The sequence below is a fragment of the Electrophorus electricus genome, chromosome 3 (assembly GCF_041902795.1).
Source record: "Electrophorus electricus isolate QZ-2024a chromosome 3, ASM4190279v1, whole genome shotgun sequence".
Classification (NCBI taxonomy): domain Eukaryota; kingdom Metazoa; phylum Chordata; class Actinopteri; order Gymnotiformes; family Gymnotidae; genus Electrophorus; species Electrophorus electricus.
The window spans coordinates 24,914,491-24,936,985 of NC_137499.1; the positions used below are offsets into that span (position 1 = coordinate 24,914,491).

At 49.7% G+C, this 22,495-nt stretch overlaps 1 protein-coding gene across 7 annotated transcripts in view; it reads left to right on the forward strand.

Moving 5' to 3' along the window:
• bahcc1a (BAH domain and coiled-coil containing 1a) overlaps positions 1–22,495 on the forward strand; it is a 64,427-nt gene that overhangs the window by 16,694 nt on the left and 25,238 nt on the right. For 4 of the 7 annotated variants that reach the window (XM_081710777.1, XM_081710779.1, XM_081710783.1 and 1 more), the window contains exons 3-4: positions 15,792–15,974; positions 22,156–22,314. In XM_081710777.1, the coding sequence (XP_081566903.1) occupies positions 15,792–15,974; positions 22,156–22,314 (342 nt within the window). Of the gene's footprint in view, positions 1–9,623; positions 10,181–15,791; positions 15,975–22,155; positions 22,315–22,495 lie in introns of those variants that run through there. The other 3 variants (XM_081710781.1, XM_035525463.2, XM_081710780.1) reach the window with 3 other exon arrangements.

The window sequence follows — 22,495 nt, forward strand, 5'->3', positions numbered from 1 at the left end:
GGATTGATATCCATCTGGACACAGGCCACCCTGCTAGAAAGAAAAAGTGAGGAGAATGGACAAGGATTGGTGGAGTGTTCGGGTGTGTTCGGGTGTCTCTGTGAATTTGATGAGGCTGAATTATAGGCTGACACACGGACTTTCCGCAGTCACACCAATAAACGTGTGGAAGTCATTTGTGATAAAAGCATCTCACAGGATTGTCCTCTTCCAAAATACCAATCCTCAATATGAGTTTTTGTGTGTGCTGAGTACACATATCTGTAGCAGCAGTCTCTCTCACCTGTATGTGACTGTTAGTTTCTCCCTGTGTGTGTGTGTGTGTGTGTGTGCGCTGTGACAGTGTAAGCGGACCTGTTTTATTTTGGTGTGTGTGTATAGCCGACACTTTACAGAGGCCAGGTTGATGGCATGCTACTTCAACGTGAGGTTTCGTCTGCATGCTCACTGATTCCAGGCCTCCTGGTGGGTCTGGACACCATTCGAGCACACTTCTTCTGCAGAGGGTGTGATTTGTGTGTGTGTGTGTGTGTCTTTTCATGCTGGAGAGGGTGTGAATGGGGGCTCTGGGAGTGTGTGCATATGTGGGTATCGGGTGTGTGTGTGTGTGTTTCTGCAGCATGTATATATGTGTATATATGTGTGCGGTTGGTTGTTATATGTCCATGTGAGAGACAGAATTGCGGTTGTGGTGTTGGCTGAGAGAGAGAGAGTGGGGAGGGGGATGTCTAACGATGCCTGGGTCTCCTGATTTATGGGCCCCGAGAAGGAAATTTCTCATTTGTTGCTTTCCGTCTCTTTCTGCTCTTCTCTTCCTCTCTTCTTCTTCCTCTCGCCTTCTCACTGGCTGTACTAACACTGCTCCACTGATGGGAGATAGTGAAAGACAGAAAGAGAGAGGGAAGAAGAGAAAAACGAGAGTGAGAGAGAACATGATAGAGTAAGGGAGAGAGAGGGACAGAAAGCAAAGATTGTGTTTTTAGTGGCTTTTTAAGATGGTTCTACAAAAACTTATTCAGAAGGGTTTTTTGTTAGATGTGTGTGGTGTGGTGTGTGCGTTTGCATAAATGTGTGTGCATGTGTGTGTTCATCTATAAATGTGTGTGCATGGGTAAATCTGTATCTCTAAGTAGGTGTGTGTGTTATGTGTGCGAACAGGTCTACTTGTGTTAATGTGTGTGAGTAGGGCTTCATGTATAAGTGTGGGTGCGTGTGTGTGTGTGTGTGTGTGTGTGTGTGTGTGTGGATATGACTCATTAAGCAGGGTCTACTCTTTATCACAGGGCCTGTTGTCATGGTGCCGGGGTAGAGTTGCAGGGTCTGCGGGTCGTTGATTCAGAAAGAGTGAGAACAGGAAAGGAAGAACCGGTTCACTCTTAGGTCACTCTTTGCTCACTCTTGGTTTGCGCTTAATTCACTGTTGAGTCACTTTTTGTTCACTCCTGGTTCACATGGAGGTCAGACCCTCTCTGGCTGAGGGCATATTCACTTGGGTGCTAAGTGTAAATATCTTTTACTGCATGTAAACAGCACAGCTGCATTCACAGAAGAAGGTATGTGAACAAACACACACACACACACACAGATGAATCTTGCCCTTTGCTCATGCTCGTGAACCTGTCTGATAGGAATGTTGACCCTACTTAAGAGAACAGGAAGCCTTCAGTTCAGCCTTCACACACACACACACACACACACACACACACACACACACACACCCTCACCCCTGCTTTCTTGCCACATCAGTGCTATATTCTTCACCTCTGTGTCAGTATGTGGTGCTCCAGCTACAAGCCACCCCTACACTGATCCAGAACCTGCTGACAGGACCTCAATGTAACGTTAAGCATTGTAAGCTCCACCAAACACCTGATCTCAGATAAAGGGGCCACTGATTAGCATTTGCCTGGCCTGTAGGGAGCACTCTTCGCATAAGCTAGAAAGTATCGGTCAGACCAAAGAAATGCTGGTAAAGGTGGCTTTTACATTAAAGGCTGTGTTAGCATTAGATCACTCTGGTGTAATGAGGGAGAGATCTCATTCTGAGAGAGACCTCTTATGTAATGAGGGAAAGCACTGACAGGAACATGGAGTCAGCCTTACACACTCATAGATGTGGGCATGTGTTTGTGTGTGTGTGTGTGTGTGTGTGTGTGTGTGTGTGTGTCTGAATGTTTGGTTATGTATGTAATTGGATATCAGTTTCTATTGTTGTGTGTATGTAGGTGAATCTAACATGACTGTGGGCATGTGTGTGTGATTCTGCTTATTGGTCTCCCTCTCTGTCTATGATGGTCTGTGGTGTGTGTGTGTGTGTGTGTGTGTGTGTGTGTGTGTGTGTGTGTGTGTGTGAGTGTAGTTGGAGGAAAGGGTAGTCTCTCCAAGCTGGCCTGCTGTGGTGTGGGTGTGGCTTTTAACACAGTGTTTGACATTAGCCCCACCTCCTACTTTCTGAGTGCCCTGGCTCTCAAACACACTGAGCGTCCATGTGGGATGGTGGGAGGAGCTAAGGGGACGTAGGAGGTGTCAGTAGGGTGGAGGCTGGGGGGTTGGGGGAGCGATGCTAGGGCCTGTCTGGACACAGCGCCATATCTGCTACATTCTTATGTTGAACATTTCAGGAGGCTCGTTCCAAGCTGTCTCACAGCCCTAATAACTTTTTGCCCTGTGCTTTCAAACTCCTGTCCTGCACACACACACACACACACACACACACACACACACACACACACACACACAAATGTGGCCTGCGTTCTCCTTCTCTCCTAGTGACATACTGTTTGACGATGTTTCATTGAGGTTACTTGTGTCACGTACACTGGCTCTATCCTCCACTTCCCCCGCTTCTCTCTCTCTTTTTCTTTCTCTCTATCCTTCTTTCTCCATTTTATTTCATCTACCAGGTATCCTTACAGATTCCCACAGCTTACTCTCAGCGCTGCCTCCCAGAGTCGCTGTGCTAACATGATTTAACACCACATGAGCTCTCTGTTTGCTGTAACACAAACACTGTGTGTGTGTGTGTGTGTGTGTGTGTGTGTGTGTGTGTGTGTGTGTGTGTGTGTGTGTGTGTGTGTGTGTGTGTGTGAGTAATTGCGTGCGATACCCATGATGAGTGAATTAAAGTAATGGCTTTCGATCTGAGCTAGCACCTCTGTATGTGTCAGAGTAAAAAGGGAGCCAGGCCTGACTGGACATGTGTTTGAGTCACACTGAAGTTTGCATTATTCCCAGTATTCCCATTAAAGCTCACATTGTTTCCAGTATTCCCACTAAAGCTCACATTATTCCCACCATTCCAGATACTTCCAGCACTGCTACAAGCCTTTTTCTCCAGTCTTTGGGATGGATATCTTTGTGTGTGTGTGTGTGTGTGTGTGTACATGCGTATGTGTTTGTAGGTGAATGTGTGTGATTTTATAGGCATGTGTTTGTGTGTATGTAGGCGTGTGAGTGTGTATGTAGGTGAGTCTGTGTAGGCGTGTGTGTGTATGTATGTGTGTAGGTGTGTATGTGTGTGTTGTTCTCAGTGCCCTATAGTTCTTGTCCTGATTGCAGGAGCAACCCTTGGCCTAGTACACAGATCCCAGCTGTAGCGCATCTATGTGTGTATATGCTCTTTGTGGGGCTGACATTTCTCTCTCTCTCTAGCTCTGTGTCTTTCTATTTCTTTACCGCTCTTGATCTCGGTCTCTCTCTCTCACTCTCTGATTCCCTCGATCGCTCTCTCTCTCTCTCTCTATTATTCTCTCCATCGCCTGTCTCCTCTCCCCCAGCAGACACAAGGCACCTCTAAAGAAACAAGTGCAGATCAGTGTGCTGAAACTGAGTGCAAACTGCACTACAAAGCAGCAGTCAAGGCCAAGGCGCGAGAGACATACGGAGAGAGAGAGGGAAAGAGAGACCGACAGCTTCCCGAGGCTACGCCCCGCCCCTTTCCTTTGACCTTGGGGCTGTTCTGTGTGTGTTTCTCTTGGCCATTAAACTGGCATTTGAGGGCTTAACCGAGTGGAGTTGAGCTTTTGCGCTTTTATGAGCCGACCCCCTTCACGCCTCACCTCACCCGCTCCGCTCCCCATAAAGCCGACCTTCCACGCCGAGCAAGAAATGCGTCCCGGGACCCCCCCCCCCCAGCCCAGCCGGCAGATGTTGGGCAGACAGCGCACGGCATTCCTCGGATGGCCGGACAGAAAGCAGACCTACTGGCCGAGGCCCCGGAATCGCTGGACACAGCTCACGCTGCAAAAATTTATGGTGCGATTCGGGTGACCTTGACGCCAGCAGAGAGGAGAGGGGTGGAGAGAAGGGCGAGGATGGTGGAGGAGAGGAGGAGAGGAGAGGCAAGATCATTGGAAGGCGGGGTAGGTGGACGTGGAGGGGGAAGGGGTTGAAAATAGGTGGGAGGGGTCAGTGGACATAGCGATGGGAAAGACATAGAGTAGGAGGGCGGGTAGGGCAGGTAGAGCAAGGAACACCAAGGTCATGGGTTCGATTCCCAAAGAGTACACATGCTGTCTACTGATAATTGTAAGTCGTTCTGGATAAGAGCATCTGCCAAATACCAGAAATGCAAATGAGGGGCAGAAGATTAGGAGGGGGCGGAGAAGGGGTGAGAGAGAGGTAGGAGGGGCTGGTGGAGAGGAAAGGGGAGGGGAGCAGGAGGGGTCAGTAAAGTAGCTTAATTCATAGAGCTGGATGCGTGCATACAAATGCCGGCCCCTGGTCTTTTGTGTTGCTATGGTGAAATGCGAACGCCGCCGTCTGCAGCCACCTTGGCTCAGGCGTCTTCTCTGGAGCCTGCCCTAGCAGCAGAGCTTCTCGCTGCTGGCTGCTCGCTGATCTGAGATCAGTTGAATCAGAGGGCTGGACCCTTGGGGGTTGCGTCTGCTGGAGTGAGGTTTATCTGCAGTGTGGAGCTAACGCTTCCCTGATAGGAGCTGTGAGCCTGGCTTGGAAGGAATCAGAGACTTAGTTATCCCTTGTAGGGGTCTGTGTGTGTGTGTGTGTGCGCATTTGTGTATGTGTGTGTGTGTGTGTGTGTATGCGCGTGTGCACGCAGGTGTGCGTGTCACTGAAGGACACTGGGTGTTCTTGTAGAGAAAGTGAGAGGACACACAAAAGCAGGACATTTCAGCCTTGTGCCAGCATGATGGAATACTGATTTATATGGCATTGTGGGAAGGGGGGGCTCATAGGGCTGTAAAAACTCGGTCTCCAATAGCCTCTGGAGGCCACTCCCCCCTACAAAAAAAAAAACCTCCAGCAAAACTGATAAATGAGCCAATGGGGAAGGGGAGAGACACAATAAAGTAAAGAGAGAGAGGGAGAGAGAGAGAAAGATTGGCAAAGGAAGGGTTTTGAAAGGAATGACTGAGTGCTGATGGCCCGAGAGTAGCGGGGAGGTAATGGGGAGGACAGGGTCCCAGGAAGGACTCGGAGGTGGAGCAGAGATGAGAGATGGAGCAACCAGGGAAGCTGAGAGGAAGCGTGAGTGGAGGCAGGGGAGAAAGACTGCATGGGTGGGGATGGGTGGGGGTGTGTGGTTCAGAGACTTCGTAGAGTAAATCAACCCTGAAGACTCCAAAAGCATACTAGAGTCAGTTATGGCAGATTTATGTACTGTTGCATTATGGATAATCTCATAGAGTAGCCTCTGTGGAGATATACACACACAGTAGCAGTGATTGTGGTTGTGAGCAAAGTTGCCTATGGAAATGCTTTATTCCTGGCAGCATGAGCATGTGTGTGTGTGTGTGTGTGTGTGCGCACGTATGCAGTACAGTGTAGCCTGTCTGGCCACATTGGCTATGCTGACTCGCCTGGTTTTCTATGGTTACCTGCATGCTCACCGTGATTGGTCACTTGACTGGAAGGGACCACCCAGCTCTTGACTCGGAGGTGGGGGGCGGGTCTTTGATGTGGAATGGGCACATGTGTGGCTCATAGACGCGGGCGTCTGTTAAAACACGCTCGCACGTTTTTACAGCCTCCTGTGTGGCGTCAGTGCACGTAGTCAAAGGGTTAGGTTACACACCACCCACGCTGGCCCGCCCCCACCCACGTTTCCCACCCACTCGAAGATCTCTTTTAGCTGCCCTGAGGCCGGCCAAATCTGCAGCTCGTGCCGCTCTCTAATTTCCCAATTAAGTGGAGAGGGTGGGCCCCGGGGGGGGCCTCAGGCTCCCAGACCCACGCTTCCTGCCCTGCCGCCCGCGTCGCTGCCAGACGTAGCGGGTCCCACGATGCCGTTTGTGGTGGCGCTTGTGAAACGGACCAGGGTCACTGACCCCGCCCTCCACCTTGTAGCCTCTAGTAGCCAGTGGGAGGAGCAGGCTGTGTGGAATCCTGTCAGAGAGCGGTGGGAGGTGGGGTTGGGTGGCGTGGTCTCGGACTCCAGCTCGGCTAAGTGTGAGCTCTGTTCACTGGGATTGGAAGAGAGCGGCTTGCTCCAGGCCGTCTGAAGCTGTCTAGCTGAGCAAATGGGAGGAGCCTGTTCTATTTGTTCCATGGCAGACACTGTGGTTGCATCACCGTAGCTATCGTACATCAGCAGTGAGAAGCGGCTCTCGCTCATTCTACTCTTCCTGTGCTGCTGTGGGTCCAGTTTCCCCAGAATAAATCCTGATCTCAGCCATCATAATAGGGAGGTCATAACTGCCTTTAGATCAGTGGCTGAAGGATGCCAAATGTGTAGGCTTCATTTCTCCCTAATGTGCTTATGGGGATCTCCGGGGCCATCTGGGAGAAGCCCCGCCCCCTCAGCAGACTGTGGGATAGTGGGGGAGGGGTCATTATCAGAAGTAGTGGGACCTCCTTTATGGGCCTGAGAGGCTGTCTGGAATCAGTCCCCATACCAGCACGGCTACACGGCTCCTGTGGGCGGACACCTTGGATTTCCCCTCTCTCCCTGCCAGGGGGAACAGCGTGAGAAAGGGAGCAGGATGGATCGTATGGAGACAGCCTGTCAAGCCCGCGGGAGTCTGTGTGTGCGCACGTACGTGTGTGTGTGTGTGTCACTGTCAACATGTGGCACACTTGTAACAAGTTAGCAGCGAGCTTGGTGGAGTGATAGTATCTACAGAGTCATGGGGTTATAAAGTTGCATGGGGTGAGAAAGGTCCTCGGATATTATTATGACCACACACTTGGTGCCTGGTTGTTATTGTTATTATTATTACTTAGCAGTTTGACAAGTCAAGCTGGTTGGGATCTTTTGAATGTGGGCATATTGGAGTATTGGACATTCATGCATTGTGTCTTCTTGTGTTTTGAACATAAAATACCATCCCATCTGGTGTGGAAAGGTGCTCAGACAAAAGGACCTGTAATATTTACGTGATTGCATGTGTTGCATGTATCGTTATGATTGTATCATGTGTCGCTATGATTGTATCTTGTGTCATTATGATTGTATCTGGTATCATTATCGTTATACTTTAATTAAGTGAACCCTGTATATCCATTTCATAAGTGTTGTGACTAGCGATTGTCATTGTCCCTAAACGAAGTGTTTAAGTATGTAACTATGTTTCATAGCTAACTAAAACTTTTTTTTTTTTCTTTTTGGTTGCTCATTACTTTTTTGTGTACTTTGTCATAATGTTATCATCTAGTCTGTAAGAAACTAGCTGATAATGGTTGGATAACTTTAGAATTTTCTGACTGGCTTTACCAACCTTTGTGTTCACGTTAATGTGAGAGCGCCTGTGTGTGGGGGGTGTGTGTGGTTGTGTGTATGTCTGAGAGAAAAAGAGAGAGAGAGAGCTATGCCCCGACAGTTTGCATTCTGGAGATGTGCCCACGTGAATGAGGAACAGACACACTAAACAGGCAAACACGTCGAAGGCCTTATCAGCCTGTGGTCTGCCTTTCTGTTATCGCTCCTCAGATAAAGTCTTTCATGTGGCTTTGTATGGCAGGTCCTGGAAGGTTTTAAAAAGTCATTTATGTGGGTTTTTACAGCAGGTCCTGGAAGGTTAAAAAAGAGGATGTGTAATGCAGAATTTAATAAAGTGAGTGTGGGGTGGAACAACAACATGTGGTATTTGCAGAGAAAACAGTGCAGAGGGGGCCCAGGAGCCCAGGGGCCCGGTCCAATTCAACTGGCCCCAGTTTGGAGGGTTATGCACTTCCTGTGATGTGAGCAATGAAGTAATGGTGAGAGTGCGGGAGCATACCGCGATCGTTCCGGTTGCCACGGCTTCCGAGCGTGGTTCCTACTGTAGCAGAGTGCTGCGTGCAGGCCTGACTCACCGTAGCATGTGTGTGTGGGTGTGTGTGTGTGTTAACTGGCTTAGCAGTACACCTCCTGTGTCCAAACCTTTTCCTGCCATTTTTTCCACCATGTGTGGAAAACCTCTATCCCCGTGACAACAACCCATGAGTCAGCACTCCTTCATGCTCCCTCTCCTCTTTCTCTTTCCTTCTCCCTCTCTCTGTCACTCTCTTAACTGTTCTTTCTGTTTCCTTTCATTCTGTCCTTTTCATGGTTTCCCTTGTCTCATTTTTTGCTGGTTCGTACTCTTTCTCTCTCTTTCTCTCTCGGTCTCTCTCTCTACCTTTCCCTCACTCTACAGTTCAGATCAGACCCCCTCCGGGCAGGGTATCCTTGTCAAACCTACTATTGTCATGGAGTCGCTGCAAATCCGGCTACTCCGGAGTGACAAACGTTCTGGCGCCTGTCAAAAGGAAAGTGGTGTGCGGACAGGCACTATAGGTAGAGGAGCCACACTCCTGCTCCCTCAAACCGGGTTGCAGATGTGTGTGTGTGTGTGTGTGTGTGTGTGTGTGTGTGTGTGTGTGTGTGTGTGTGTGTGTGTGTGTGTGTCCCACCCCCATGTTTCACACACAGACGCTTGGCTTGGCTGGTTCTCACACGCGCATTCTCACACTGTCCATACAAGCCCAGCTTGGCAGGCTCCATGGATCCTGGAGGTCTGTCATGATCAAGTTTTCTGAGACCAAGCTGTCTTTCTGACTGTAGCCATCTCTTGCTGCCTCCAGTAGGGCTGTAATTGAATCCTTCTAACAAGGCCTTTGGCCATAACTGCCTGTTTGATTTTTTTTCTTTGTTGGTTTGTTGAGGTTTGGGGTGCCTTATCTGAGTTATGTCAACCCATGTAATGTAAACAGCTTGTTTGAATATAGCTTGTGAGAGTCAGCTAATCCTCAGCTCCTCTTTCAATTACATTTGACTACAAAGTCCCAGAATCCACATTGCCACACCCTCTTTGATTTGAGTTTGAATGGCTAACCACCAAGACACTCCGCACTGGCTTATAGCAAATGACCACAGCCTGCTTGCGACCCCCGACCCCCCCCAGCCAGTCTGCAGCCCTTATCTCTGGTCTCTGGTGCCTGTTTCACTTTTGCCATTTCTCCCAATGTAGTCCTACCTACATTTGCAAACACACCCCTCCCTCCCTCCTCCGTCATCCTTCCACCGCCCCCGGACTGACCACATCCACCAAACTCACTCCACAAGCATGCACCGAGTAGAGCGTTGGAGGCTTGTGCCCCTGTCCCCCTCCTTGCCTCACTCACTTCCCACTCGAGCGCTGGTACAACTCCAGCTCTGCTTATTCTGTTTCTGATCAGGCGCTCCCTACACACACACACACACACACACACACACACACACACACACACACACACACAGAGAGACACACATTCACAGCCTCAGCCCGAAAGGGGGTCCACCTCCTCTCAGCCATCCTCTCAGGACGTCCCAAAAACGGAGCTGCCGTCAGTTGCCTCCAAACCAACAGGAATGCTTGGCTACCAGTTCTCTTAATGTTTTCAAGATGACTTTGACTGTTATAAGGAAATCCCCCCACTTTGGTAGCCACTTGAAATTCATTCTGCTTTTCCACAGCGAAGAAGTGCGCTCCGAGTCGCCGCCGAACACAGCTGGCCTCTCCGCTCCGTCCTCGCAGGCTAAAGGCGCTAGCTGCCGTTAGCGCTCGGGCCGGCCGCGCTCATCTGGCGCTGCCTCGTGACACGCGAGAGCGTGAGACGCCGCCGTCGACCACTGCGCTTTCAGAACCCTTCGGTCTCGTGGAGCGAGAAAAGAAAAGCGGAAAAAAAGGAAAGACAGAAAACAAGAAGGAAAGCGAGAGAGAAAGAAAAGTGAAAGAGGAGCTTTGAGACTTGCGCGACACGAGTGCGATGTTTATGCTGGGTGAGTGTGAGTGAGTATGTTCGCTCTTCAGAGCCCCGTTGCCGCCAGCGTATGTTCCTCTCGTGAGCCGCTCCGGGCGTCAAGCTCGTGGAACCGAGACGGTTGTTTCTCTTGGATACCGCCAGCGCGCGGAGAACCACCAGAGACCCCACCACCTATTACTGACTGAGAACTGACGGAGCCGAACATAGATGTTTCCCTCTGTACTCGCTGTTTAAAATTCTTATGTCACTTGTTTTTTGTCTGTCTTTGCACGTGTGTGTATGTGAGAGAGAGAGAGAGAGAGAGAGAGAGAAACAGAGAGAGAGAGAAACAGAGACAGGAAATAGTTGGTGGGTCCAACTGTCACATCTGCCGGCTGGCATCGCTATTTGTTGGCACAGCTATTTGTGTGGTGTGCTCATTGGTTCCTTCCGTGTGACACAATACTGCCACGGTTACTGTTTAATTTGGGAGTTAGCCCTCCTAGCTGCTGTCGTGACTGACAGGCAATAGCTTTCACTGCTGTATTTGCGGTCTCGCATGAATCACCTTTTATTTCCATGGATTTATAACATGGGTGAACGTCTGCCACTCGTCTGTGCATGTGTCTCTGTGAGATCATAACGACACACAAGTATCTTCTGTGTCTGTTTTCTTTTTTTATTGTGAATGCAGAGTCAGCTGTGATTACCCATCTAAGGGTATAACTGTGTGATGATAGGGTACAGCTGTGTCATGTTAGGGTGCGGCTGTGTGATCAGGGTACGGCTGTGATGGTAGGGTACAGCTGTGTGATGTTAGGGTTCGGTTTTGTGATGTAAGGATATGGCTGTGTGATGTTAGAGTACGGCTGTCCAGTGTTAGACTACGACCGTGCAGTCTCAGAGTATGGCTGTGTGGCGTTAAATTGCAGCTGTGAGGCATTAGAGTATAGCTGTGTAGCTTTATAGTATGGTTGTGAGATGTTGGAGCATAGCTGTCTGTTGTTATAATATGGTTGTGAGGTGTTGGAGTACCCTCATGCGGCATTAGAGTACAGCACTGGAGTATGACTGTGTGGTGTTAGAGTTTGGTTATACAACATTAGAGTATGGCTGTGTGACAGTAAAGAACGGCTGTGTGGTGTTAGAGTACGTCTGTGTGGCGTTACGGTATGGCTGAGTGACAGAGTAGTTAATCGGTGTAGGCTGTAAGTGGGGGGACTGATTGCTTGTCTCTTCTACTCCAAGTTGACACCTAGTGCTGCATTACAGTACAGCTGTGGTATGACTATGCAGTGTTAGAGTATGGTTGTGTGGCATTAGAGTATGACTGGGCGGTGTTTACATTTACATTCATGGCATTTAGCAGATGCTTTTATCCGAAGCAATGGTTCGAACAATTGAGGGTTAAGGGCCTTGCTCAAGGGCCCGGCAGTGGTAACTTGGCAGTGTTAGAGTACAGCTGGGCTTTGTTAGAGTATGGCTGTGTGGGGTTACAGTACGGTTGTGCCATGTTACAGTACGGCTGTGCGATGTTACAGTACAGCTACGCAATCTTACAGCACAGCTATGTGGTGTTATTCCAGTACGGCTGTGCGGTATTAGAGTATGGCGTGTCTGACTGCCTCTCCTTCTCCGAGTTGACTGTCTATTCTGATGGCAGACCAGCTGCCCCACCCCACACGAGAGCCTAATCATTATAGGACAGACCACAAAACTGATCTTGGACCAGTGTGAAAGGCCCCCTCTTCCACCAGTACCTCTTGCAAAGCAGACCATAGCTACCTTGTTTGCATCTGGTCCTTCTAGTCCCTGTCGCACCCATGTCCCCTGGCTGCACGACAGCCGCTCAGTCAGAGGCCTGGTGGAGCTTCACGAACAAATGCTGCAGCTTCTGCTATCGCATGCTGGGGATCTGTCTCCCTCCACATACTGGACTGATTATCATACATGTCATAGGGTGTGTGGGCGGGTGTGGACGCCCACAGTGGGTGAGCGTGTGAGAGCATCGTAAAAGGAACATGGTAAAAGCCGAACGCAGCACGATGTGCAGTATCTTTTTGACAGAAACAAGTCTGTCTTAAAACAGAAACAAGATGTCTTTGGAAAGCAAATGCTGGTTGATTGTGTGTGTGTGTGTGTGTGTGTGTGTGTGTGTGTGTGTGTATGAGTGAATAGGGGTGAGCAAGGATGGTTGTACCCCCCACCTCCTTTAATACCATAATAACAATCTGCATCACTGTCGGAGTTCGGCTCCGTGTAGAATGCAAGTGGCCTGGTTTTTTAAGCGCTTGGATGAGATCTGCTGTAACTTTAGGAGCCTTTACCAGAATTGTAAAAAAAATTCGAGGGCGAGAGGAAGGTACCACCACGAGCAGTCTGATCTTGGCACAGTCCGATATCTCCGTGCGGTCCGTGATCTCATCTTGCTCTGTACTCTCTACTCTGTCTGCTTCTCCACTCGATACGCGTTCTCAGCTTAGTCCGCCAGCCTGCTTTCCTTGGCCCAGTCTCCTGGTTGGCTAGTCTGCTCCACTTTGGTCTGCACATGTGCAGAAGTGTGTGAGTACTTTTGTCCCTGTGTGCGTGAATGTGTGCATGTGCCTATGCGCGTGTGTGTTTATGGCCGTGTGTGAGTGCGCGTGTGTGTGTGTGTGTGTGTGTGTGTGTGTGTGTGTGTGTGTGTGTGTGTGTGTGTGTGTGTGTATGTATGTATGTGTGTGTGGGTGAGTTTGTGCCTGTGCGTGTGTGTGGTCAGATCGTAAGAGCCAGAGAGCTTGCAGAAGGAGAGGGAAAGCAATTTAGAGGGTATATGCAGTGGTGTGGTCACTCAAAACAGTAAGGACACCATATACCGTGGGGGGGGGGGGGTGGGTGTGTGTGTGTGTGTGTGTGTGTGTGTGTGTGTGTGTGTGTGTGTGTGTGTGTGTGTGTGTGTGTGCGTGCGTGCGAGAGAGAGAGCGAGAGAGAGAGAAGGCAAATAGGGAGGTGAAAGGATTTTTGCCCAATTGGTGCTGAAGATAGAGAGGACCAACACGCTGGTCACACTGGTGGGTGGATGTGAACGCCTGTGTCCTTAAACAGACAGCAGGTGACTACAAAGGTGGGAATGGGTGTAGCCTTTTCAACCATGGATGTCAGCAAGACAGAAGATACATCTATAGGACAAAAAAGGAAACAGCCCTGTAGAGTAAATTCCTAACAGCCTAAGTGAGCTAACGTGATGGCTGTCAGGCATTAGCCCGATAGCCTGGCTCTCGGCGGAGATGTGTAGCGCTAATATCATTAGCGTCGTTAGAAACACTTCGTGTCTGGTTTTGTGGATGAGCTGGCGTTGATTCAGAGGAGTGAACCTAACCTCATTGGAAAAGACAGATCAGGAAGTGTTAGAGATCAGGTAGCATGACTGCTGCAAACTAGTGCCGCATCGTTAGCAATACGTGTTATAATGTATGAAGCCAAGCTCAAGTTTGTTGTTTTTCCTCTGTCTGCACTGGAATGAGATACTGGTGTAGTGAGGACAGTGATGGTGTAGTGAGGACAGTGATAGTGTAGAATGCTGGTGTAGTGAGGACTGCTGATGTGCTGAGGACTGTGATGGTGTAGTGAGGACTGTGCAGGTGTGGTGAGGATTGTGATGTCGTGGTGAGTTCGGCAATGGTGTTAGTGAGGACTGTGCTGGTGTAGTGAGGGCTGTGTGGGTGTAGTGAGGACTGCTGGTGTGGTGAGGTCAGTGATGGTGTCGTGAGGACTGTGCTGATGTGGTGAGGTCATTGATGGTGTAGTGAGGACTGTGCTGATGTGGTGAGGTCATTGATGGTGTAGTGAGGTCAGTGATGGTGTATTGAGGACTGTGATGGTGTATTGAGGACTGTGATGGTGTATTGAGGACTGTGATGGTGTATTGAGGACTGTGATGGTGTATTGAGGACTGTGATAGTATGGTGAGGTCAGTGCTGGTGTGAGGACTCTGCTGGTGTGGTGAGGTCAGTGATGGTGTATTGAGGACTGTGATGGTGTATTGAGGACCGTGATGGTGTGGTAAGGTCAGTGATGGCATAGTGAGGACTGTGATGGCGTGTTGAGGTCAGTGATGGTGTAGTGAGGACTGTGCTGGTGTAGTGAGGACTGTGCTGGTGTGGTGAGTTCAGTGAGGGTGTTAGTGAGGACTGTGCTGGTGTGGTGAGTTCAGTGATGGTGTTAGTGAGGACTGTGCTGGTGTAGTAAGGACTGTGCTGGTGTGGTGAGGTCAGTGATGGATGGTGGCTCGACCTTTCGGAAGACAGAATTTGTGCTGTTTTGTTTTCATTTTCAAGGCTTTGTTTGTGCAAATGTTTCTCCACATAAACATTTCCATCTTAGAATACACTGAAGTCACTATACATATATGTATTTGTATAATACACACACACACACACACACACACAAGCACGTATATATAATGTATCCACAGTATTTAACCTTCCTACATCAAATAGATGACTTGACTTGCATGTTTTTTGGGTAATGTAATTCTCTTTTACCCTCTGTGATCCATTCATGTTTACAGTTTACATAAACATTGCACATCAACACTTGCGCTCATACATATTCATACTCCGTGCTGCAGTGCTGACATTCGGGCAGGTCCCTCCCTCACGACAGCCAGCATAAAGGCAACATGGTCTAATCTGCGTGTCCTCTAACGCTCATACTCCCCATAACAGATAATGTCCAGTCAATGGGCCATTACCGAGCGAAGTGAGGGCTCTCAGGGCTTCTGGGTAATGTAGTCTATGTGTCTTTGGCTGGTCCTCTGTGATTAAGGTGAAGTGTTTGCTTGTCTGTGATTGAGGCGGTTTAATTTAGTTTGTCTGGCTGGAGCTCTCGGCCGATCGAGTGGAGATGGGGCCTGGATAGTGTTAGGGAGTGGCCCCGGCTCCCAGACCATCCTTCACTCAGTTTCATCCATTATGCCTGGAGCCTGGGGTGAGCATGCGAGGGCGTGCGAGAGTGAGCGCTAGGGAGCAGAAGTAGCAGCACGGAAAATTCCGCAAAGGCCCGGCGAGTGGTACGGTGGAGGGGAAGATAAGAAACAGAAATGGAGCGAGGTTGAGGGAGAGATCGAGGGCATGAGAATGAGGGACTGAAAAAAGAAGATAATGGTGGGAGAGAAAGAGAATGAGAGAGAGAGAGAGAGAGAGAGGGGATTAGAAAAAGCACACAAGGGAGTATGGGAAAGAGAGAGCGCTGGAGTCAGAGAGAGTGGATTCAGCTGGGATGTCTGTCCAGGCCATAATGGCTGCTTAGGGCATGTGTGTTTGTACAGGGGTAGGTGGGTGGACAGAGCTCGGTCCAGCACTGGACATGCGGAGCTCTCCCACGTCATCATCCAGGCTTGGAGCTAATCAGACGTTCTCTGGGGAGACGGGTCTGCAGGTCTGGTGCATGTTAGTGAGACAGCTCGTCACATCGCGCTGAAAAATCGGCTCAAGTGATCGAACCGTCTGCCAGTGGGAGTGACTGCAGATGGCAGAGCAGCCTGCAAGCCAGTCACTGGGTGCAGACACGTCCTCTATCGCTGGCTGGCGCTCACGTGGCAATCCACAGGCCTAACCCTGGTTCTCTCTGTCTCTCCCTCTCTCTTTCTCTCCTGTTCTCGGATGCAGGCAGTGGACTGATGGCCAACTCCTCGGCCTCCTTCATGGGTACGTTTCTGGCCAGCAGTTTGGGCACGCCCCCATCGCACACGCCCCACCCCTCCCGGCCTCCATCGTCACCGTCCTCGCCTCCCTACCGCGGGGGGCCGCACTCCAGCGCCTCTCAAATCTGGTTCCCCCACTCACACGAAGGTAAGCTGGTCCCACCCCCCATCCTCAACACATGCACGCGTGTGTGTTTGTGTGTCTGCTGGGTTTCTCACTGAGTTTACAGTCATGCTAGAACTTTCTGGTTCCCGCTATCTTGAAGGCTCCACCCCAGTGGTTTTCCTGATTGCAACAAGAGGGCAAAAGTTCAGCCAAATAATCTTGTGGTCTTTCAAACACGTCAGCAAGAATGTCCACACTCGCCAAAGCACAGACATGCACACACACATACACACACACACATGCATACACACACAGGCGAGGCAGTAAAAATACTCTATAGACCATAGTGGTTATAGCTGTCATGTGAAAGCCAGAGTGGCTTTTGCCACTCCGCCCTGACTCTAGTTCTGGAGTACAAGCTCCGCCCAGAGCACAAGCTCCGCCCAGACACCAAACCCACTACTGCCCTCTCCTCTCCTCTCCTCTCCTCCTCTCCTCTCCTCTCCTCCAGTTCCATTTGCCATCACACAGCAGCGTATTACTGAGGCACATGACACACCAGGAAAGAATACTGGACGGGGGGTAAAGGAGAAGTGGAGGGAAAGCTGGAGGGAGAACATGGAGAGAGGGAGGGAGGGAGGGAGGGAGAGAGAGAGAGAGGGGATGGATAGAGGGGGAAGAAGAGAGAGTAGGAGGTCGAGAAGGAGAGACAGGGAGCCTGTTCAGGGCGGGGCAGGCGTGAGGGCAACGTTGGAGGGTGTTAGGCCGCACACCCCCACAGGGCTGCACTCGAACGTGTTTTTTCCCCCGTTCTCGAATGTTACTTAGCTACGGTAGCCCGGCTGTATTTTCACTTTGTGACTCTGTTCCAAGCATACTGGTCACTGCGTACATCATAGCACATGTCTTACACATCTCTTACACATCTCTTCCAGTATCCTAGGGCACGAACAGCAGTGATAGGTAGGTTAGAATGGCTTATAGGGATAAAAATAGGGATAAGATCCATGCTCCTGTCGAAATGGGACGTGGCCCATTGCACTGTGGAGGGGGGAGCATGCTTGGGAAGATTGTGCCTGGTGTCTGCTGGGCTGTGATTGGTCACTGAGTCAGGTACCCCAACCCTTGTCCTGTGATTGGTCAGTGAGCTAGCTAATCCAGCGCTTGTCATGTGATTGGTCATTGAGACAGCTAACCCAGCACCTTTGCTAGTGCTGCCGAGTCCTCCTCACCAGGATCTTTGGGAGAGCACTCGGAACAGAAGGCGTATCAGTGTGGTGGAATAAAAACAAGTCGAATTCACTCAGGCTTGTGAACACCCCCAACCTCCTGAAAAAAAAAAAAATCCATGTTAAAAAAAAATTACTGGGAACATCCACGTCAGTCATCTCTGAAAAAGAAGATAAAAAAAGCCCCGCCATATTAATAAGGAGACCGATAGTTATAGTGACATCACGAACAGTAATACAGATGATTATGAGCGGGGTTATTATGATGGGCTATTATCTCTATTGCGGTTTAATTGTGTAGAACAGCGAGGAAGCGTGATTGAATCGCAGCTCTTCATCAGCTGAGTTCGGCTCGCTCCCTCTTTAAGATAATTGTGTATTGTCTTTTCCTCTGGTTTCTATGGAAAGGGAGTCATTGGATTGAGGGGTGGCATTACCTAGTAGGCCGTCTGCTCAGCGGTTCTTCCAGCCTCCTACCAGAGACCACGGCCACTGCTCGCATGGGTAGTGTGTGTGTGTGTGTGTGTGTGTGTGTGTGTGTGTGTGTGTGTGTGTGTGTGTGTGTGTGTGTGTGTGTGTGTGTGTGAGAGATCTGAGCGTGGCACTTTCTCTCCCGTCGGGTCAGTTTGAATCCCTCGGAAGATATCGTGCTGAAACCAAGTCCTGGCTGCTGATGTGATCTGATGGTTGTCATGACAATGGCTTCCAGAACTGTGCATGCACCTGCCAGCCACAAATGCTGTCGCACGTTCCCGGTCTGTGCTGCGGTGTTGCCGAGGGGAGCTGTCAGCTGAGAGTTGCCCAGGCAGGGTCCAGGGGGCAGGATTGGTAGGAACACAAGTCCAGCTCACAGGAAGAGCCCAAAGCCCTCCCAGCAAACCAGATCCTGGGAATCAGAATAGCTTCCAGGCGGAGCCGGCCGATCCCTCTGTCAGACTCTTTTCCGAGTGCCCCGGATTAAGGCTGCATTAGCTTTGCCGCACACGAGGACATGATGTTATAAGTAGGCTTATGAAATCGCCGACATGACGGCTGACCAGTGGCGCCCATAAACACCGACTCTGTTTCTGTTTGGAAAGGGGGTGAAATTAAAATCTAGAAAACCCAGGGAAATCTCTCAGGGCTGGGGGCCAGCTGGCCACCGTCCACATGACGACGTTAACTGTGCCAAACACAAGGCCTGCCGTCTCTTTACTTTGCTCTCTCCTCTCTGTTTCTTTCTTACTCTGACTCTCATATTCTACAGCGCACACATCATTCTTGTCATTTTCCTCTACCCAATATTTTGGGGGCCTTCTTGCTCTCTCTCGGTCTCTTTCTTTCTCTCTCTCTCTCTCGCTCTCTCTCTCTCTTTCTCTCTTTTCTTCCCCTCCCCCTCCTCTGTCTCTCTCTCTCTCTCTCTCTCCCTTCCTGTGTCATCTCTTCCTCTAAATGAACAATTCCAAGGGGTGACATTTCCTGTGGCAACCGCCCCTCCTCACCTTCTACACTGCTCTCTCCTCTGCTCCCCTCTCTCCTTCTCATCTCCTCTCCTCTCCCCCTTTTCCCTTCACTCCTTTCTCCTCCTCTCCTCCTATCTCCCCTCTCCTGTCCTCCTCTATCCACCTTTCCCTTTCATCTCTCCCTTCTCCCTCTCTCTCTCCTCTCCTCCTCTCCTCCTATCTCCCCTCTCCTCCTCTATCCATCTCTCCCTTTCATCTCTCTCCTCTCCTCCTCTCTCCTCCTCTCCTCCTATCTCCCCTCTCCTCCTCTATCCATCTCTCCCTTTCATCTCTCCCCTCTCCCCCTCTCTCTCCTCTACTCCACTCTCCTCCTCTCCTCCTATCTCCCCTCTCCTCCTCTATCCACCTCTCCCTTTCATCTCTCCCCTCTCCCTCCTCTCCTCCTTTCTCCCCCTCTCCCTCTCTGTCCCCATCACTTTTTCTCAGTTAGCAATCTTGACAAGCTGCTCCCCCAGCCCCTCCCCCCATTTTTCTGCTGTCACTCATCCTTCAGTTTGTCTTTGTGTCTTCTCAAATGTAATTTACTCCAGGCGGTTTACAGTTGCTGGCTGGTGCATGCTGCCAGACGTGGGGAGAATAATAGCCAGAGCTCATCCACGGGGGCAGAGGGCACGAACGCTCACACATGAACGTACGGCGTGACTACACATGGGGCCACCAAGAGCCACTTTCAAGTTTTGACTCACGAGATGTTCTTACACTGATCTTTGGTTCATTCACCTTTGCATTAATTTGCACAGAAACAGTGTCAGCAGCTAGAGACATAGCGGCACGCTGTGTTTTCCGTCCCACTGGGTCCAGGGTTCGTTTCCTCCACACCACCGTCGGAGTGTGCCGGATTCTCCTCTCAGCTGATTGCTGCCTGAACCAAAGCCGTGGGATCCCGTAAATCCATCCCCAGGTGCGGCATTGTTCTGATCCTGTAAATCCGTCTCCGGGTGCGCTGTGTTCCGACCGTGCTGGGCAGAGCGGTGCCTGCGCTGAATCGGAGGTTGTCAGTCACCAGGCGAGCCGCTCGGCTTCTCGGCGCACACGGATAGCACCAGCGGGCTGCTGTCAGCGCTCGGCCTGGTCGATCCATCCCGCTGCATTCGCCGAGGCCGGATTAGTGGCAGACAAGGCCCCGCCCCCGTTCTCCCCGCCCGGAGACACCGTTGCCCAGCGCCATGAAGCCAGCCACTATCGGGCACAGCCAGACCGCTCTGTGAAAGGGGATTACGATGGCAAGCATCAGGCATACAGAAACACAACCACACACACACACACACACATTCGAACAGCGACTCAGCAAGGCTTGCCACACCACACTGCAGGGTTGTTTTTTCTCCTCTCTCTAGGAAAGTGGATAGAAAATGTCTTGTTTAAACAAAGGCTCTCGTTTTTTTTTTTTTTTTCCTTCCTCTGTCTTCCGAATCCTAAATGAATTGGCATAAATGAGAGGGCTTATTAATGCTGACAGGCGGTGAGGGAGAAAAAAAGACTTTATGTAATTATCACCTTCCTCCGCTCACTAAAAGCCAAGCCTCCTGTGTTATTGGAAGGATGTTTATTCTCCAGCCTGAGCTTCATTAATTAAGAACTGACAATCGTGAGGCCTCTCCAAAACTCGGTCATTAAAGACTTCCATCAGATACACACACACACACACACACACACACACACACACACACACTCTCTTTCTCTCTCCCTCTCTCATGTCTACCCCATCTGTATATCTGTCTGTCTCTGTGCTCTTCTAAAGTGTTACGTTCAGCACTAGGTGGTCACGCGACTGCAGAGTCTCCCTGGCCCTGCTGAAAGCCGCTTGAGCTTTCTGCGGCCGCGCCACGCGCACGCCAATGCCAATGCCAGTACTTCAGGCTTCCTTTTCACTTGTACCATCTTGTTTTTATTTCCTCCTCCCCCACCAGCCTGGGGACTGGAATGCAGCAGCAGTCTGGACACAGGTGTGAGGAGACGAACCGCTGTGGCACCTCCGCGTCTGTGCTGTAGTCACACTCCCGTGCGTTCTTGGCCAGAAAATGACACGGGGTGTATATCGAACTCAGGGGAAGGGGGAAGGAGTGAGACAGAAGAGCCCCAGAGCCGATCCCACCATTTGGGGGGTGGGGGTTGATACAGAAGAACATTAGAGCATTGTGCATGGTTTGTAGTGAAGAAGGACCACGCAAAAATTTAAACTTTTCAGACTTTAAGTCTTTTGGGGAATAAATGGAGATAAATAGGAGACAGGTGTGTTTGCTGTTTCAGGCTGGCAGACCTGCTGAGATTAGTGCAGAGGCAGTAATGAAAGAGTGGAGACTGACAGAATTTAATCTACGTATTTCAGCATGATGCAGAATATGTGTCTGAGGTCAAAGAGAAATTCCTTTCTTTGATTAAACATCATTTCCTTTTATAGTTTGCCTACATACCTTACTGTATTCAAATTAAATCTAATTTCAGCGTTTGGGTGATTATCTTAAACAAGATAATGCATTCTAACTTCACCTAATAATTTATATACCTATATATCTGTCAATATTTCAAAATATTATTAGTGAAATACAAGTGTACTGAAGTATTATTGTTGGCTGAAGCTATTTTTGGCCTTAATGGGTGATGGGGACTTTTGTGGAGGAGGGATTTACTTGGTTAATGGTTTCATTGCAGATCCGGTAAATAAGAAATCAACCGCGTTTAACAGAAAAAAATAAATAAAAATCTGTTTCTATTTCCAAATATCATCAGTCCTGTTTTAGACGGCATGCTACATCCTCAGGATATTTGCTTCTTGGAAGTCTGGACCTGGCTGACCTGAAACACCCACGAAATATCAGCACTGGTGACATTTGTAAAGGGTTTCTCAGGGAAAGCCATATTTTCTTAAATACTTTCTTTAGCGAACTTCAAAGAGCTTGCATGTGCACTGTGTTTGGTTTTCTTGTAAACGCCATCCACATGGGCCTGTTGTTCTAATGGCAGATGTTGGAAAGTCCAGTGCGCTGGAATAACGCTGAACTCTGGCCCAAGTCTCAGAGCGCGACGGGTTCTGCCTCCGTGCCTTTTCAGCTCATTGTTTTGCGCCGTTATCGCCTGCTTCAGCAGTGAGAGGCAGTGAGATTAGCTCAGTGAGAAACATATGTTTGGGAGACAAAATTCATCCATTACCCAAATCCCCAAGACTGAGCCTGTCTCGTTGTTTTCACTGCGAACCCAAATAGGAATGGCAAATATGACATCCAGGGCCTGTGGTTATTGGTGTATGCAGATGAGCAAATGCATTAAACCTGAAGTCTTAAACCATGACCTGAACCCTAACCATAACCCTAACAGCTAAAAGAAACATGGCTCGGTGACTGCTGTCTCTCTTTATCAGAGCTTTTCTCTCTCTCTCTCTCTCTCTCTCTCTTTCTCTCTCTCTCTTTTCTGTAATATTTGCCTTTTCTCACTTGCTTTGTCTGCCGTGCTCCCTATCCCTCTGACTCTCATCTTCTTTACGCTCATTCCCAGCTGTTCTCTTCAATCTTCTTTCATTTCTTCCAGCAGCTCCAGGGTACCCTCGCTTCTCAGGGAGTCTAGCCCACACATTCCTCCCCATAAGCCATTTGGATCACCATGCCAACAGCGGGGTTCTCTATGGGCAGCACCGTTTCTATGACACCCAAAAAGGTGGGTAAAATAAGGGTCAAATTATGTCCCAAGTTTGTGGTTTTTTGGTGTGTTTTCCATCTGTCACAGTTTCTTTTTGTTTTAACCTCCAACAAAATGTGGTATAGTTCTACAGTCCCAGTACACAAGGGAAGCTTCATGCACTGTGAATGCCTGAATTATTGACAGTTGTGTTTGATCT